Source organism: Stegodyphus dumicola, chromosome 1, assembly GCF_044657685.1.
Source record: "Stegodyphus dumicola isolate Sdum_Otavi_A_Nest chromosome 1, ASM4465768v1".
Classification (NCBI taxonomy): domain Eukaryota; kingdom Metazoa; phylum Arthropoda; class Arachnida; order Araneae; family Eresidae; genus Stegodyphus; species Stegodyphus dumicola.
The window spans coordinates 110415043-110435693 of NC_140768.1; the positions used below are offsets into that span (position 1 = coordinate 110415043).

Sequence of the window (20651 nt, forward strand, 5' to 3'; positions counted from 1 at the left end):
AATCAGTGTGTCGGCTACATCAAATCAGAGTGTATGTGAAAAAACAGGCAGCTCTGAAAACTGCTTTCTTAGATGGACATCAATGGATATCATTGGAAATTATTGGGCATCAGTGGATGACAACCCTCAGAGCTGAACATCATCTAAAACTTTCAAACTCAGAAATAGAAATAAATCCTTTTATAAGATATACTGTCAAGAAAAAACATCACGCAAAGGAAATCTTAAACATAATGAACTTTCTGTCCAAAGGAGGCACTGAGATATGCAGCACAGCAACATTTGGCAGGGTCCCTTATTGACCCTGTGAAATGTAGTTAGTTAATCAGTGGGACTGGACAATATCCACACTGTCCATGGCTAAATTATAAATGTTGACCACATTACACGATATTCATATTCTATACAGAACCTTCTTCTTCAAATGAAGGAGGGAAAATGACGAAAGGCAAACCTATGCTCACATCATAGACGGTGACACTGACAGTCAAAAGCGCATTAAAGGATTTTATTTGTTTTATATTACATTTTTCAATTCACAAAACTAAGGGAATTCACAGTGCACGTTTTACTGCTACTCACAGAGCGAGCTCAAGAATTCAGTTTAAAATATCTAAAATAGTGGAAGTAGTGTACTTAAATTGTTTGGATGACTGGGATGTGGCTCTTGGTTAATTCTCTCAATATAGATAATCTACATAGAGTTCCTAAACACCAAGCCCCGACTTTCCTGCTTAAGTAACTATTTTCTTCAAATATGGGCAATTTAATTTTTTTTATCTAATGGCGGGCACTTGCCTATTCGATAATGGCCAATCCTAAAACCAGAAGTGGTGGCCATTTTATTGTGTAGGTACCTAAAAATAAGTTGCCATAGCCTGCTATGAAAAGTCGGACAGTTACAACCATACCTTCTCTGAGATTTGAACCCGGGCCCTTTGATATCGCAGTCTGCTGCCCTAACCACTGTTCCGTCTGAGCGGCTTTAATATGAATTAATATAAGTGTGTAAAATGCTATTTCTAAGAAGATAAGTCATAGAGAGGCACCTTCTATTCTATCTAGCATTACTCCAATTCTTATAATCCGATATTTGATGCGTCTTCTTAAATATTTAAATAATTTACATCTTCTGAACAGGATTGGGGCAAGATACATAGAAACCTTGCATGGCACCAAAATAAAGCTAATATTGTGAAAAGCTCGTCGGGCAGCAGAAATTGTCATCAAAAAGCGCTAGTGAATAGTGTTAGTTTCTCGGTTGTGCACTTTTGTTTTAAAATAATAATTTAGAACTTCTTTGTTAAATAGAGGAATTCATAATCAGTTTATTTATTCAACAGGCGCTGAGCTACTCAAAATAACTTTACCACCGACAACCCCCCATCCTCCACTTCCTCCGATCTGCGAGGAGACGGGATGGACAGCATGGATGAATGCCCATCTGCCTGGCGAAGAAGGCGAGTCCGAGACCCTGGAAAATTTAAGGATCAATCACCAATTCTGCGTAGATGAGGAGATAGAGAACATCGAATGCCGAACTACACTTGGCTGGAAAGAGGCTCCGGCCGGTGACAGTGCCATCTGCAACAAAAAGCTGGGACTAGTCTGCAGTGGCTCTGATTGTAACGATTACGAAGTCAGAGTATTTTGCAATTGTGGAAAAGAAAGTGAGTATTAATTAAGTTTTTAACTACATATTTAATAATTACAAAAAGATAAATATGTAGATGTAATAATAGTTTAGGGCAATTCCTGTAACACCGCAAATGAATTTCCCATGTTTGTAATCTAGAATCGAATATTAGAGTAGAAAGTGCATCCGAATCTGTGAACAAATTCCAATTTAAACAATCCAGTTTTTTTTTTATAATTTTAAATGCTAGGTTATTAATTATGCAAATTGTAAAATTAAATGTCTCGCTCAATTTTGGTGGCATGGAGTCAAACTTCTTATAATTTTATTTTTTCATAACGAGTACAAAACTTTTCCAAATATGAGTATAGGAACCCAGAGACCGCCCCTTTAAGATTATAAGATTATTTCGGGATCAGGTGGGTGGGGAGCACTCCAGCAATCTCAACCCAGAGACCGCACTAAATGTAACATTTCGTTATTGGCCCAAAATGTATTCTTATTCTGAATTAGAAACTGTCGAAGATTGAATATTTTCAGCATTTAAAACACTAACCATGACCAACGATTACGAAAATAAAAGCTGGATGAAGACTCTTAAACCGGCTAAGGGGAGAGGACATCCCAATTTTGGTTCCCAAAATTTTAAATTATTGTTGGCTGAGTTCGTTATATAAATGACTGCGTCATTACCGTTATGTAAGTATCATGAGAGAAAGATTAGTTTTGAAATAACGCAGTTTAGAGAGAATTATTATATGTAGTTACTTTTTTTAAGATCGAAAGGAGGAATAATGTTATAATACCTAAGCATGAACTATTTCAATTGCAGTACCCACTACACCTAGCTGTGTGTCAGGATGGACAGAATATTTTAACACCGACAACCCCGATGTGAGTGATATTGGAGACGACGAAAGCTTAGAAAGGATACGTGAGCTTTATACTGTCTGCATTGGTGGAACAGTTGAAGACATAGAATGTAAAACTAAAATAAATGGCGAGACTGTCGATTACTCAACGCTGGACACTTTTGGCTTGAAATGTTCTAAGAATGTGGGTTTCGTCTGCAATAAATATGTTCGGACAGATAAATGCCCAGATTTCTTTGTGAGATTTTATTGTGCATGTGGTAAGTGTTATCTGTCATTTTCATAACGAATTTTCCTTTCTTTTTCATTCTATTTAATTTAAGAAATATAAATGGTTTCAATTTTTTTTATGTTTAAAACGTCACTTAGGTCTATACTACAGAAAGAGGTTGATCAATGGCTGATCATAAATTTAGTATTAATTGATTCAGAATGAAATTCCTCATTGCCGGGTGATTCTATCTTGATAACATCTAAGACACCATAATTATATTATTTAAAAGAAATAAACTATATCGCATTCATTTTTAGCAGAATAGTGTAAAATCTCTCATAACCGGTGGAATGGGAATTCGCGGATTTAGGATAAGGGATTTTTTCGGATAACGGAATACAAATTTCGAGAACTTAACTGCTCATGTTTCATCACAGTATCTGTAGAAATTGCAGGATATGAGGTCTGTTCATCTTTTTTTAATCTTTCGGCTACCAAATAAATGATATCGACAATCGTTCAGATTACTTAAAATTAAAACACCCCCCCCCCCATGATTTTATATTACAAAAAAACTAAACAACATTTTTAAATGACCATATACATCATTACACGAAAGTTATTAATTTCATAGTGAGATGGTACATGACTTGGAATACCTTCTTGTTTACAAGACTGTCGCCCTACGATTAAAAATTCGCCGTATATACCACGAAGCTTCAAAATATCATACATATATTGATCCTGTGAAACTCTGAAATAGTTATTGACAGATCCTGTGAAACTCTGAAATTCTTCGTCAACTTCCTTTACATACCCATCTTGCTTTGAATATCGACTTTATCGTCATCCCCCTTCTCATCATCATCATCTTTCTCGTTTCCCAGTACATGACCGATTATTTCATCTTCATATTAGGAGAGTATGCTAGGAAAAGAATTGTTTACATACGCCCAAGCTTGCGTCTCCTCTTCACTAATACTAACCTTCTCTTCCAGAAATATGTAACTAACTCTAAGATGTCGGCCACAGATGCAGGATATTTTTTAAAATCAAGAGAATCTTTGTCATTTGCTTCGTCATCTACGAATATGATCATAGGCCACAACGTACACCAACAGTGGCCTAAAGCAATGTTCTTTTCATATTTAAAGGCAAAATAATAAAGTAAATATGCCGTCTTTAAAAGTGAATTGTTTCTAACAATCATGTACACTACCTTGAACGTTCATATATAGACGCATGTAAAGGGATCGGTAGTTTATATTCGGAATAATTTCTTTGGTTCATTGCTCGGATACAGCTTGTTACGTTAGGTGCAAAAAATAGCAAAAAAGGTGTTCCACGTTTAAATCTTCAGACTGGTAACCGGTTATATACTTTTTCTTCATCGCTTGGGCTTGAATTTCGGGGTTAAATTTAGACTAAGTTGTCCCCGTTTACGAGAGATTTTGCTCTATGTGCTCCGAAATTTACAAAAGGAGAATAGTAAATAAACTTTAAAAAATCTCAAAATTGGCTAAAATAGGAATCACATGCCTGCAAAGGTGAAATGCGAGTAACAAAAAATTTAGTTCTATCTGATAAGGATCTCCAGTATATTTTACTTTTACTGTTTTTACTTTTATAGAATTATCTCTTAGCATCATTTTGAATTTTTGTTTTTATAAATACGGTATGTGTATTTTTAGATTTTAAGTATAATTACTTTTTAATGCTAATATTTTCAAGATCTGGGGTGGGTACCAAAATCGGGCAAAGCCCCCGACCACCTGGTTTACAAAACCCTATGTCAGAAAATGGCTGCCCATCTAACAACGACGACGGAGCCACCGAGCCGGCCGTGTCCAAAAAAAAACAAAATTAGAAAATGCAGCTTAAAAAAAAATAAATCAATAATAAGACAACATTCAACAAATAAAAATACGCCCCGGGAAAACAAGCCCGAGAACCGAGTAACATAAAAGTTAGTATAAAAGTTAGTTAGATCTGGGGTGGGTACATGCAATTAAGAGCCACCTAAGTGTACACACATGTTTAATCAGGAAATTCCGGAGATAAAGTCCACGGTTAATCATTAATCAGTGGTCAATTAAAAACACGGGAAAGATGAATAACCAACATTAGAATTAACAAAAATGTTTTAGTAACCATTTACACGAATCGTTTTTATCGTCATCTTTCTTCTCATCATTATTGTCTTTCTCATTTCTCAGTACATGTCCGATTACCCGTAGTTTTAAGTAATTTAATCCGGTCATTTGGTCATACAATCTTCTTTTTCTCTTGAAATCAATTATTTAAAATCGGTTTGCTATTGATAGTGAATTTTCTTCCATAGTAATTCATATATGCTGTAAGATCTACTTGTGTATCTTCTAAAGTGACAACTGAAGTATGTGTCGAAACCACACAGGAGAAGGGTACCCTTTATTAAACTCTTTAAAATTCACAATGCGTGGATTTTACGCTAACACACTACGCCTCACTCAAATAGAAAGAACTAAAGTAAAACTTCGAAGATATTAACAAGTAGTAGAAATTACGCTACAGGGCTCAGATACTCTTGTTACTCAAAACCGCTTCGAAATCTTGTGGCAGTAATAGCTGTTACGCCACGTTAAGCAGCAATAAATGCAGACTTATTAGCTAACACTACAAAAATACAGCGCTTGCCGAAACTTCTCTAACTTTCCCTTCTTGAACTCAGTATTTAAACCTTTTCTCCTCAATGTAGAATTTGCATTACTTTACGCCTGTTACCAAATTTAAATATTTTGGTATTGACAATTAGGGAATGAAGGCTTATAGGGAAAAACGTAAAATTGAACTAAATTGGTTATTTAAAATAAATATAAATCCATACAATGCTTTAAAAAATGTTCTTTCCATCTAAAAAGACATTTCGCTGTTAGAAGTAATTATGATATCCTCGTCGCCTTCAATTTAGAAAAGTTTACAAATTTACAAATATGCAAATCTATTTATAAAATCCCTTACAGAAAGAATTTCTCGAATTCATCAGAAGTTCAATTTTCAAATCATTTTTTTTTTCGTCATCAGTAAAGTTCATTATTCGATTTTTAAAGATCCCATCTCTAATTTTAATTCTTGGTTAATTTATAGCATATCATGTCAGTGCGTTTTGTCGTACATCGGACAAACTATGTAAAAGAGCGTTAAAATTTCGCCCCAAGGAACAAGAATCTTATGTTCAAAAACGAGAAATAAAGAAATCTTAGATAGCTAATCATTACTGGACACTTAATCATGGTTTTGATTTTAGTCCTGCAGAAATTACCCATTAAATTTCTTCTTCAGGTGGGGAAGTGGATTTCCTTGAAGATTTCCGCATCACAAATATTTATTCTTGTCTATAATTAATGACATTGATTCGAAACCAATCCTACTCAGTGCTTTTAGTTTTTACGTTTCCTTATTTCTTTGACAGATGGCGCTATATTTGTGTTAGCTTTACTCCGTCCACTGGTTTTGGTTTAAATGCGGTCGGTCGTCCTCTCATTTTGCAAAACTCTTTTGTTCCTGAAGAAGAAGGACTTGCGTCTGATCGCCTTAGAAATCGGTGGAGTTTTATACAAAATCATCGTGGAACCCAACTTGCTGTTTTTTGGCCTAATTTTAAATTTTACATTAGCTTGTTCCTCTTTCAGTTGATTCTAATTGGATACTAAGTAAATAATGGAAGAAGGAACAACAATGAAAAAATGAAGAAGCTGAGTTCTAAATGGTATTAAAGAATAATATTTACAAAAGAGCATTAAGAATGATAAGCAATGCTTATCTATTCCAGATTACATATAATTAAATTGTGCAATGTTGCGGATAAAAGCAACTCTTAAATACTACATCATGAACTCAGGGCTGTCTTAACGCATGGGCTCGCTGGGCATTTGCCCGATGGCGGGACCGAGGGCTCTTGTTTGAGCGGGCGCTCTTAATGCTGTTGAAACAGCAATGTATCAGCTGCTATCAATGCCTCTTATGCTATGCATTTGCTTTTCCTTTTTGTACTTTCTGTAGACACTTTGAGGCAAATAGTCCTCGAGCGCCTTGTCATAATCAAATAAACCAAGCCAAACCTGTAGACAGTGTTTTATGTTGATGGTTTTTGATAGTAATTTTTCCATCGTTTCGCAACCAACAATCTTAACCTGTCATATAGGACTCGGTTAATATACGCCCCCCTCCTCGGTTTACCGGGAATAAACTGTAGTAATATGATAAGTCATTATATGTAAATATGAGAACATGCAGTTCGATTTCGAAGTCATGTAACTGCAATCGCCTAAAACTCAGCGGTTATAATGTTTATACCGCTTAAGGCAACTTTGCAAAATTTAGTTGTTTAGACCAATAAATAAAAATAATAAATCGAAAGGAATTCGGTATTTAACCGTGTCAACTGCTTTTCTTGCACGTCGATGAATTGTATCAAAGAATCTGGAAGTTTTTGTGCATATCACATAATGTCCAGCAGCTTTTATTCAAGAACCAATGAACGAAAGCAACTTTAGCCATTCAGCTGCTGCTGTATCAATTCAAGCGTAATATATTATGTTTGTATGTGTAATATGTTTAGGTTAAGTTTCAGGTTAAAAACTGAATTCAACGGCAATTTATTGGATCAAGAAATATGATCGTGTAAAGCAGCTTTTAGAATTACCTTAAAACATGTCTTTATCTTACACAGTTGTCCCAAAGAAAGTCTACACATTTAGGCATGTATTAAAAACAAAACAATAATCACTTTCAAAATATTGAGTTGTCTACTAGCTTATTTCACCTGATTATTATTAAAAATAAGCGAAAGTTAAGGTTAAGAAATGAAATGTTTAGGAGTTACTCTTTAAACCTATGGAAATGTCTGTGTCCGGTAAGACTGTTCACCGGTAAGACTGCTTTAACTGCTGGTTTCCTGTTGATGGTGTCCTGAAAGTACTGCATTTTTTTAATAGAAGATATATTTGAATTTTTAATATGAAAAGTGTAATCTGTAAGAAATTATTACAGTGGTGTTACGTTTGTTTCTCAATGTATTGTGCTAGGTGCTCAGTTCCACTCTTGGGTGTGAAGCAATTTTAAGATAATTCTTGTTTTTTATCATTAAAATTTCCTTTCCAATTTGATACCGATTACTTCACATTTCTAACAAAAGAGGTAATTCTTATTATCAACATGTCCGCGGGTGAAAATTAAACGTTTTCTACCTTTAATTAAAGTTTTTTCAACCTACTTAGGATTCTCAGTTTCAATTAAGATTCCTGTGTTAATTGCGTGTTTTAAATTAGCAATTTAAGTAGTGGCTAAATGTAACAGATGCTGAGCAATAGCTTCATTTTCGACTTCTGTGTGATTTTTTGCTTTTCAAAAAGTTTAATTAGCAATTAAATTTATAAGGAACTAACTTGCAGAACCCGTTGTACCAACGACTCCTGTGAAAACAAGATTGCTTCCTACGACACCTACTCCTGTTCCAGTAACGCCTGTTCCAGTGGAATGTGGATGGACTCCATGGCTAAATCTAGACACTCCTGAATCCTCAGAAAATGACGACGGTGATATCGAAGACTTAAGTCAAATACAGGTATTGCATTTTTGAAGCTTTAAAATTTGGGAAAAATAGCCTTTCTAAAATTCATGTATATTTTCAGCCTTCTGTAAGACAAGCACTCACGATTTTATATTATTTGTGTCTTATGTTGAAGTGGTGTTATTAAAGTGGTAATGTTATATATTCATATTGAATTATAGTCTCAGACATACTGGTTTCTTTCAAAGCTGTCGTCTACGGGAAGCACTCGTCATGGCAGAGTTCATCGTAAATATTAAAAATACTTCTACATTCCTCTAGGTAACTTATAACAAATATACATAATGTGTATTCAAATTCTACATTTTAATTTACTTTAACATTAAAACTCATTTGAATAAAATATTTTGATTTATTTATAATAGTTTTAATGGTAACAAGAGGATAAGTTCTACAAATGCATAAAACTACTGATGATTTATCAGCTTCTTTGTGGTGTGAATACCATTTATATGCAAGAGAGCATGCCGATAATTTTATTATCTTCTATAGATATTTAGATGTTAAAGAGATACGATTAGTTGTATCGACTGCTTCTGGATTTTTTTCTTTCCATAAAACCTAGTTTACGTTCTGTTTGCTTCCGAAATGTACTATGAATAAACAACATGATTCAACGAGCATAAACGGATAACTTGGCACTAAAACTCTGTGGCACTAGAATTAGTCATTTAGAGAATTTAAATATCACCTCAAAGATCATTAACAGTATTGGGGAGATCAAAGAAAATATAACCAGAGATTTAAACAGTATTCCAAAAGATGAATCTACGAAGGGATCGAGCAACTATACGAACGTACCAAAGCATTATTTAAACATGCAAGGTCTGTATATTGAAGGCATTTCCCCCTCAGCTTTTGATTTTGTATACACTCGTTTTTAAAACTTCGCAGACGCAATGTATGTACTGCATTTTTATAGAATAGACACACTTTTAGAAACTGCAATAATTCAAAAGAGCTGCTCTTTTACATTCCCTTTTCGATTTCCCTAGCAATAACGGAAATAAAACCCTGAAATATATCTTTCTTACCGAGGGATTCTCCATTATTGTCACAGATATAATTTAGTTGACATTCGTAATTTGCATTCAAAGGTTTCAACGGAATCAAAAATATATAACAAAAGTATGCAGCTGTTGCAATCACGTGATGTCTTTAACATGAATAAATAGCATGAATAATAATTTTTATTCTCTGTTTGATTCTATATGCCAATTTAGACTTTCATTGTTCTTCCGCTGCTACGACGATACACATACTTAATTCCTTAAAATAATGCTTCAACAAAGAATTAATATTTTGCTCGTTGTCATTTTTCATGTTTTAATTGCTCATTTCTTTCGCATGATGATCTAATCTTCATTTTTTGCTATCATTTTAAAACTATATTTTTACAATTATATTTGCATACATCATATTTGTTTTTCACCGACAAAATGGAGCTTTGAGCAATAAGTTCTACGGATTTTAAATAATGCAGTTTGATTGATTAATTTTCATATGCTATTTTCTAGATGCTGTATAAAACGTGTGGCGGGAAGGATTTAGTGGATATCGAATGTAGAATATCACGAACTCATCATTCGTATTTGAAGTCTCAGCAGAAGAATTTAGTCTGCGATGTCCATAAAGGCTTTCGTTGTTTCAACGATGAACAGATTGGAAACTGCTATGATTATGAAATCAGGGTACTTTGCATGTATGACTGGTGCTATCCGCGTAAGTCTTTCATACGAATTAAAAATTTATTGCAAATTTACGCAAATTTTTGCTTTTCGAACAAGAATAAAGTAGACATGTAACCTTAAAATAGGACCTGCAAATATCTAGTATAATATAATTTTACTGTACTTTTAAATGTCTTGCTACAGTATACAGTACGCATGTGAATGTAACGCCTACATCTCATGCTTATTTTAAATCAGGGATTTCCGACTGGGGTCGTTGTTGACTATGGGGAGTCGATGAAGTTTTAATAGGAGGTTGATGATAATCAAGTAGTTGATAGCCAAATATGCACCAGCAGTTGATCAGCATAATCAAGATCCGATTGATTATAAAATAATTTTCAATAAAACTGATAATTAATTGTTTATAATATAAAGGTATATCATGTAGTAAGGAAGAAATCCTATAATATATATATGTATAACGGAAAAACATGCCAAAACTATTTAATATATTTTAAAAATAATTAATATTTTTAGATATACCAATTTTTTTGCGATAAATGTAATATCAAATGTAAACACAAAAGAAAAACACAATTAACAGAGCACAAGAAGAGACAATTAAAAAAATACGGAGAATGGAAACAAGAAACAGGTTGAATGCTTGTGAATGAGGTGATTTTAAGAATTCAGCAATTTTATGCCAAATATTTTTAAAAATTGGCAAATGGCAACAGTGAATCAAACTCAGCCATCCCATTCATTAAAATCCAAATTTTTGTGCTATTAGAATTTTTGTTATTGTTTCTCAAAAGTTGTTTATATTTGTAAAATTAATAATAAAACATAAATTTGATAAACCATTTTTTTCAACATGTTTGTTTCTATTCTTAATTTAATTGTTATCTTTTAGTTATTCATGCAAAATTATTTGAATTATTATGTTGTGTATTGTATGTTATAGGGGAAAATGTAAAGAGGTCGCTGAAGAAAACCATTCTTTTAAAAGGGATCGATGAGAAGAAAAGAATTCGTATCTATTAAAACCACTTGTTTAAATAGATACGAATTTATCAATATTTTTAATTAGAGATATAATTTGTTTGGGTAAACATATTTTCATGCTAGGAAAAGAAATGTCAATTTTAATTTTTAAAAATGCATCAAGAAAAATGTATACATGTATTGCAATTAATCAAATTAATAAAACCTTCTCCCCCCCCCCACATCCAAGTTTGTCAAAACTAAATCAGCAAATAATATTTTAAGACAGCTTTTTGATAATAATTCTTAGGATTAAACGAAGCTTGTTTAGTTCGGATACAATAGAAAAGCAAAGAGCTGCAATTCGTTTACATATGCCGTGTACTAAGTAAAAGTAAAAACAATTATTTTGTCTCGGAAGTATAAACGTTCTCATTTAAAAGCGTATATTGAATGCATATTTTATACGAAAACAATCTTATGAATATTTTAAACACGTAAAGAGTATTACTTAAAAGAATTCTGCATAGAGATGGGATTCTTAAGTCCGTGGCAAAGGCGTAAGTAGTCCATGGCATCTATTTAGGGGACCTGACAAAGTCTCACTTTCAGAGTAAAATTTCCTCTTTTACAGATTCTTAAAAAAATATAGAATTAGAAGCAAAATTTCTATAAATAAATATTTTCCGTCCTCTGATGCAAACAATAACTGAAATAGTTGTTTTTTGTTTGCTGTCTGTTGTTTAAGTTGATGTCTTAGTTGACGGGATTCTTAATTGATGTCTCTAGTAAAGAAGAAATGACATTAACTGAAAAATGACAACTGATTGACGTTTCTACAAATGGTGCTCAAAAATTATTGGACGAGAATGACTTCTCTCCAGACGTTTGGATTCGCTTAACGGAAGACCTTGTCTGACTTGTTCCTAATAGCCTGAAATATCTTATGCTCCTGATATCTTTTTTGTGTTTGTTAAACAGCCTGTTTTGCTTTGCTTTACTTTACTTAAAAATAAGCAAAGAAACCATTTGAGGAACGTAGAACCATAATGGAGACTGGAAGTTTCAAACATTAGAATTAATATTCTAAAACTTATAATTGAAGTGCAACATTATCTTTCTCATTAAAGGTTATAATTTAATAATATATTATTTAACTATTTAAAAACTGTGTAATAAATTTATGTGCCGCTCCCTTGCACTAAAATTCTTGGAAATCACAATAATTTTAATCTTAAATCTGGATATGTGCGATATATAAAAAGCACTCGGGGTAAATAAGACATTAAGAACCACTGACTGGACTAAAAAATGGTTAGCAAAGAAAAACGACTCGATGAAAACTGAATGGACCATTCCTGAAGCTTAGTTGATGAACCACAAGAGCAAGCATAACTCACCCAGGTATTACGGATAAACCAGTGAAACACGGCGTGAGGACTAAACATCTGGAGCACATTAGCACGCAAGTTAGAGTCACGAAATAGCTTGCTGTTAATTTTTAATATGTGCCAACAAATTATTTTGTACCAGTGTGTATATAGATATAATTATCCTGCGAAATGTTTCCTTTGCTGCAATACTATAATGAATTAAATAGCTTGCATTTCTTCAGTAAAGACATCAGAAATTTATTAATGACGAGTTAATTAGCTGTTGCGATTCATAAAGAATGTAGAAGTTTTACCTCGTTGTCTTCTTTAGTAATCATGAATAGTCACGAAAAGAAAACATTTATGGTAGAATTCATAAATTTTAATTTCTTTGCATTTGCAGTATACTGACGTTTCAGAAATACTTGTATGACTGAATATACTTCGTCGAGAAATCAAATTTAAAGACAGTAATTTTGTTCATTTTTTAGCTCAAAATGATGTTAGCGAGGCTAGTAATGCGGTGTTACAATGGGCTATTAGTCTCGAATTGGGATTTTACTTTGTCCACTATAAACGGCGAATCACCTTTAAAATTGTTGCCACCAAATATTATCGCCCTGTTTTATTTTTAAAGAAATAAAAATAATGAAGAATCTTCATGTTTGTATGCATCCTGTTCTTGGCAATGTGAAAAAATGACGGCAAATAGAGCCATCACATTTTGGATAACCTTGTCCTCCATCCGAACCTGTGCACCTGGAAGTCCAAATTTTATATTTCATATTTTGTAAAACGTTAATGAATTTTTTATTACCAAACTCAAAGAACTGAAAGCGAGCAACTCTGTGCGGAAAAAAACATTTTTGTCTCCAGCACGTGAGACTGTCCGTCAGAAATTCTAAAGATATGCTGTCTTTAAATATTTTGTCATTTTGCTATTGAATTGAGTTTTATGTAAGTGCGAGGAACATAATATTTAATAAATAAAGTTAACACATGAAACGTTAATAATAAAAATATTTAAAATAGTTTTGGAAGCCATCTTACTAAGAAAACTGAACATTGATATGATGAACTGAATATTATGTCAACACTTAACACAACGTCGTTAATTCTAAGCATATGCTTCGATTTTGCTTTTAAAATGTTTGTAATTTTTCTGTTGAACTGTATACGACTTAAATGTGAGGAAACTGATGCTTAATAATAAAGTTAAAAAGAAAAAGACTGCGACAGCAGACTGGTGGACTATGAGCTCAATGAGAAACAATTCCATTTAGGTAATCGTTAAAATTTGAACCCTTTTCAGTTCCTCTGAAAGCGAGAAATTGACGTAGTATGATAAGACGCTGCTAAACTGTGTTCAGAATAATTCATCAAAATGTATTTTCTTAAGCAAGTATTATATTACATCGTAAAATCTTAAGCGCAGAAGGTATACATTCAGCATCTATTTTTAAGAAATTCCCTTACGGAAAAGTTAATTTAAGATATTCTGGGAATTGTTGGAAGAATATACGCATATGGTACTGGAACTCAGGTTATTCATAACTCATATTCATAATTAAAATTTATAATTTTCATGCTTTTTGTAATTATGTTTAATTTTCTTTTCATTTCCCTTTTGGATTTTTAGCAACTACCACTCCAGTACAGACCACACCATTGCCAACAACCACCCAAAGTAAGTGCAGTATAAATTTTCTTTCAAACGAGTTACTCACGTACATACGAACTCCAAGCTAAGGAAAATTAATGCTACATTTGCTTGTTATTAGATCCCTGTCCAGATGGCCAAGTATTCGACGAATGCGCCTATCGGTGCGACCGGTTGTGTTCATCTTTCGCTTATGAATTATCCGGACAATGTGCGCAAGGAGATTGTATTGCCAGTTGTCGTCCTGTCGAAGACTGCGAACCTCCGAACATGTGGAGAGATTACTACAGCTGTGTGCCTAAAGATGAATGTCCCTGTGTACTTATAGAAGGCGACACTGTTACCAGCGTAGCTGTGAGTATTACTGTTTCAAAAGTAACCTTTCTAAGAATGATCGTCTTTCTAATATAAAAAATTTGATGTGTAAACCCATGACCTTCCATGCACGGAATGTTAAATTATACGCATTTTTCGTGCATTTCATTTAAACTTATTTCCTCGATTTTCATTAGAGCTATATTTCTCATTCAATAAATTCAATTCTCACTTCGCGGCAAGATAAAAATATATATAAACTCAAAATATCTTCATTAAAAATTGAAAGATATAGAAAAGCCTCAAACACCAAATACAGTTAAAACAATAAAAAACACTTTTTACAATTAAAATTACAGTTTTTACGCAAAAACAAGCAATTCGGACAACAGGCAAGAAGGCAGATTTTTTGGTGCACAAAACTAAGTTTCCTTTTGGTCCCACTCGGCAAAAAGGCACTGAAGGTGCAGAAAGAATTATTTAATTATTTTACCGTTCTGCCAAGTTTCAAATGTAAACAAATATGGTTGCTGTGGTTTAAAAAATTAGTCATAGCCCATACTTAAACAGCTTTTAAATTCAAAAAAGTCCAACATTAAGAATCAGCGTAAATTTTTAAACATTTTTTGCAGTATTAATTTCGATAGTTTTTGAGCTACATTCTTCAGCTGCTAAGTACAAATGAACCAAATAAAGGGTGAAGAGAGATAAGGATAGAGATAAAAAAGTTGGACAGAAGTTGAGCTATTGGCGTCATCTGTTGATGAAACAAGAAGAACTAAAACAAAATTTCTTTAAAGGCTGAAGGTAAAGATGGATTGCAATTGGGATCATTAACTAAGTTTAAATATCACGCTGAATAACAATCAAAAACGAAGTCCAACCTTAAGAATCAGCGTAATTTTTTTTAAGCTTAGTTAATGACCCCAATTGCAATCCATCTTTACCTTCAGCCTTCAAAGAAATTTTGTTTTAGTTTTTGTTTCATCAATAGATGGCGTCAATAGCTTAACTTCTGTCCAACTTTTCTTATCTTTTCTCTGTCCTTATCTTATCTTTCTTCACCCTTTATTTGGTTCATTTTCACTTAGCAGCTGAAGAAGGTACTATCGAAACTAGTACTGCAAAAAATTTTTAAAAATTTACGCTGATTTTTAATGCTGGACTTTGTTTTTTATTGTTATTAAGCGTGATATTTAAACTATTAAATTGTTGATGATTGTAAGACTATTACATGCAGGTTAACTAAATGCATTAAACCCTTAACCGGAAGATAAGAATAACATAATTCAATCATTTTTAAAGCAAAAATTGCAGAAGTTACCAACATATAAGAATAAAAGAAATCTGAGCCCATTGAGCCAAGTAACAGAGTGGGAATATATTGGTGCGGCCGATTGCAACCAAAATAAGAGGTGCACAACTACATGTTATAGTAGTTCTATATATAAAATGTCAACGTTCTGAAGCTACTCGTTTTTGATTCATGCGAAATACATACATACGTACGTACGTACAGACGCAACAAAAAATTCTTCTGAATCTATTTTAAATCAACTTTATAATTCGTTTGGGCAAAAAGAGTTCTTTATTCTGTCTTTACGTACAGATGTCACGAAAAAAACATCGTTAAATTGCATTCGATAGCTGTCAAAATGGATATTTTCGTTGAAATATGATACCTGGAATTTTTCGTGATTACAATGCTTTTTTTAATTCGTACAAGGAAGTAAACATGAATTTATAGTAGGCAAAGTTTAATGTGATTACATTTGTCCATGATTGCTTTAATAACATTGAACGGAGAAAAGAAATATCCTTCAAGACAGCAATGGAATTTGACTAACTTGATATAAATACAGCAAGAAACATATAAATAAATACTTTTCCATAATTTTAATTAGAGCATACGCAAATGTAAAATTTCATATTATGCAAAAAAGTAATCTTAATTTGCCGTAAATGCTTTTAGGGAAATTCTACTAGAAGAGGGACCTATGACTGTCCATCCTCAATATCGATATTCTCCAAATCCAAGCCAAAGCTGACCAATCCAAGCCAAGCCAAGTAAAGGTGATGGCCGTTGCTATTCAAGAAGGATTTTAACCGACTTCTCTGATCATTAAAACAAACAAAAATATTATTTGCCTAGCGGTGCCAATACGTACTATATAGTAGCAACATTAGGAAGGTTGCTGTTGCTGTTTTGAAGTATAAAACTTAACTTTATAAGTCTACTTTTTGTCTAATTTTAAATAGTTTGCTAAAGACAAGCTGTTTGGCACATTATACCTTAACTGGCGACAGTTTTCTGGTACTTAGCAACCTGTTCTAATCTACTATTTTGATCATACTTGACCTTATTTCTTATTTGGCGACTTTACTTCAGTAACAATTTTCTTCGATAATACTTCGATTATATTAGCAAAATTGTTGATCACAATAAGAGAAGTATTTACTATGTTTTAGTATACAAGCGCCAATTGGATAACAAAATTCGAATGATGACATTAACCGCCATTACATGATATATTATAACTGCATTTTTTTTTCCTTTCTTACGAGGAGATAATTAAAATTTTTGCAATAAACTAGCACGTATTTAAAAACGTCTGTGTAGAAGTTTAATGATATCTGCCATCTGCTTGAAGCTGATTACCAGCCAAAGTCTGGTTACCCCAGACTTTGGCTCATAGTTGAATATACAGTTAGTCAATAAAGTCTGCATACATCAAGAAAAGTAATATCAAATCCAAATTTTAGGTGCGAAAAGGGTAGTTTCTTAAAGTTTTGTTTTTTAAATATTTAGTTTCAATAAGGGACATTGAAATTATTTAACTGTAATATTTTCATATCTAAAAATTTATGCACACTAATTTTTTAAAAAAAAGTGGCCAGAAATCAAAGCCAATAAAGTTTGCGTACAACGCGAAGGAGGCGGGGGATTTCTTATCTAACTTTTAAACTTCAAACTTGAGAATGCAAAGAAGGTTACACTTTCAAGGTCATTGATTTCCGAAGCAAATTTCACATTGATTGGAAGTTGCTACTTCTATTTTCTTTGACGAAAATGACAACCATTAAAGAAATTCCTTTAGTTACGAGACAACTAATTATGAAATTGAGAGATGAAGGTAAAACTCTTCGTTATATTGGTAAAACCATTGGAAAACCATTTTCTAGTGTGCAATTCAAAACTATCTTGACACTGGTAGTCTTGCTGTAAAACCAGATGTGGGAGCCCGAAGAAGCTAACGCAGAGAGAAGAAAGAAAAATTCTTTTACGAATTAAACAAAATCCTAAACTTTCTGCTGCAAGCATTGCAAAAGACATTTTTTTAACTAGCAACAAGGAAATTTCTCCTGAAACTGTACGAAAAGTGCTGCGAAAGTCCGATTATCATGGACGCAAACCTAGGTCTAAGCCATACATTTCCGAGACAAATAGAAAGAAAAGAATTGCTTTTGCTGAAACATATTTAAACTCTTCGCAGGACTTCTGGAACAATGTAATTTGGTCAGATGAAAGTAAATTTACAATATTTAAAGTTAATGGCCACCCTATTGTATGGAGAAAACCAGGAACAGAACTGAATCTGAGAAATTTAAATCCAACTGTCAAACATGGAGTTGGCGGTGTGATGGTATGGGGGTGTATGTCGTCGAAAGGAGTTGGAAATTTTCACATTATTGATAAAGTCATGGATAAGTATGTTTATCTGGATATTCTGAAGAAAAATCTACAAGACAGTGCCCGAAATTTAAACCTTTCTAATACCTTTATTTTCCAACAAGACAACGACCCGAAACATACAGCTAAAATTGTGAAGGAATATTTCCTCTATCACACTTCAAAACAGTTGCGTTCTCCTCCACAGTCACCAGACCTCAATCCAATCGAAAATTTGTGGGCAAAATTGGAGAAACGAATTCGAAAACACAATATTACGTCGCGAAATAAGCTAATTAGTAAATTGCGGGAAGAATGAGCGAAATTTACGTCGGATGACACTGAAAAACTAGTTCAGTCAATGCCCAGACGTATGCAAGCTGTTTTGAAGAATAAAGGATATCCTACAAAGTATTGAAGTAATGTAAAAAACTTATATTTTGCTTTTTCTTGAAAGTGTACGTTGACTTATTGGAGGGAATTTCTGAGTTTTTTTGACAAAATATATTTTTGAAAAAATGTAAAAAGTATTACACTGATAGTATTTACTTTTTATTTAAGCTTATAATTTTAGCTAATAGAAGAAAAAAAAATGCAATGATTAAAATACATTTTTCTATGCTTTAAGTGTTTTTTTTTTAATTTAAAATTTAGTCTGTACGCAGACTTTTGTGACTACCTGTATGTGTAAAATATAATCTTCCATAACAATATACAGGGTAAGTCACAAGAGAATCGTCTTGTTTCAAAGTCATTAAAGAATCGGCTTGTTTATAACAATAACTGGGAAATATCACATCAAACTTCGACTATCCAAGTATTTTGCACACATATTATACAGGCTCTGTGTGAGATCCTTATTTTTCATGCGACACGCATCCTATGTGTAGTCTAGCAGTTGAGAGGCAAAGTCGCCAAACATTGGTAGTTTAGTTCGGGGCTTGAGTTCTCGAGTACTTTGGCATAATCAGAATAAACTAAACAAAATCTTTACCTCAGATTCAAAGTTGTTAGACATCAATACTTGAGATTTCTGTGAGAAGGAGGGCTAAATTATCGTTGTTACCATTCTCCCGTGGTGATCTGAAAAATCAGTATTATCTTTGTCTTCGCATCAGTTACACGGATTTCAATCCACATATAATCTCTTTAGGCAGATAGCCCTCGTGTGCTTTGCTATAATTAAATAATCCAATCCAATCCAATCCACATATAAACACCAAGTATGCTTCAGTATACATAAATAGAAATAGACTACACGTTAGATGCGTGTGACGTGATATAGATTTCACATAAAGCTTCTGTAACGTTTGAAAAGAAACTTTGACTGTTTGATTTGAAATTTAATTTTATGCAACATTCTAGGTAAATATTTGCCAATTAATTCGTTTGCTGTAATTATTTCTAGCACGATGATTCTCTCTGACTTACTTTGTGTGCTGAAATAAATTTATTATATCCTTATTATATCATGAAGGTCATCAAAACTATTAGATAACTAAAACAAATTAAATTAAACGAAGCACTCATCAAAACTATTAAGTTCAAGTTATCTCTTTATCTTCAATAACGATGTTCCCAGCAAATCTAATAGAAACATGGTTCAATAGGGAAAGGTAGGGAAAATAAGCGATTTAAGTTTATGAATGATTTAATCTGATTCATGGTAATAATTGCCATTGATGTATTCACAAAAGCATGTTTATTCGAAATATTAGCCCATATAGATTCCGAAAACATTATATTATTTCTAAGATTCAGTATTAAAAATACACGTACGCATCGAAATGGCGTTTAACTTCAGTCCAGATTCGAGAAGAAACATCCTATTGCAACAGTGATTCTTTCCTTAAATTCAAGTTTCCAAACGTGAGACGTCCTCAGCGAAATGAAATTATAGGGATGCCACAAAGGAAACACCTTCATAGCTGTCATAAACGTGCTGATATCTCTATCCAATTTAGTCAGTGTTCACCATGCGAGAAACCGTCACGAACTGGTTTCCTTCAAAAAGTTTCAGTACCTTTAAGTATCAGCTTTTTAATTGGAAAAGAGTGGTTATTGTATAGGTGTTGGGCGTTGCTATTTAAGGAGGATTTTAACCTGCTTCTCTGATTATTAAAACAAATAAAAATATTATTTACCTAGCGGTGCCTATACGTACCATTTAGTAGCAACTTTATGAAGTTTAATCAAAATCGTAAAAACAACCTTGTATTTAGCGTAAGTATAATGAAACAATCGATTTCGACGGCAGCTAAAGGTCCCTCCTCATCAGGAGAAAGAAATACCTAGAAAGAAGAAAATAAAGGAGAAGGAGTCTCAGAAACACGTGGTCCTTATCAGCACAGCACGTGGTTATAACTGGATTTTTAATCAGAGTTGCACTGGCCGCCTACTTTTACTGAGCCAGGCTATCTGATCAAGCATAAAGGACAAGGAAAATTAGCGAAGTTAAAATAGGGAGCGAGGGGCAAATGCACCTTCACGCTCAAAATCTGAACTTCAAATAATGGAAAGCAACCACTGAACGGATTTTTATACCCTCTGGTAGTACCAAACGAGGAGGTAACGCCATCTATCGGCAAAAATAACTGAATTAAGATAGTAGAATTTTAAAGGCATTAGGAAGGACTGGATTGG

At 33.2% G+C, this 20651-nt stretch overlaps 1 protein-coding gene across 2 annotated transcripts in view; it reads left to right on the forward strand.

Moving 5' to 3' along the window:
- LOC118192014 (hemocytin-like) overlaps positions 1 to 20651 on the forward strand; it is a 342722-nt gene that overhangs the window by 145217 nt on the left and 176854 nt on the right. For both annotated transcript variants that reach the window (XM_085819309.1, XM_085819312.1), the window contains exons 27-32: positions 1344 to 1670; positions 2469 to 2768; positions 8155 to 8327; positions 9851 to 10055; positions 14003 to 14050; positions 14145 to 14377. In XM_085819309.1, the coding sequence (XP_085675435.1) occupies positions 1344 to 1670; positions 2469 to 2768; positions 8155 to 8327; positions 9851 to 10055; positions 14003 to 14050; positions 14145 to 14377 (1286 nt within the window). The remainder of the gene's footprint in view (positions 1 to 1343; positions 1671 to 2468; positions 2769 to 8154; positions 8328 to 9850; positions 10056 to 14002; positions 14051 to 14144; positions 14378 to 20651) is intronic.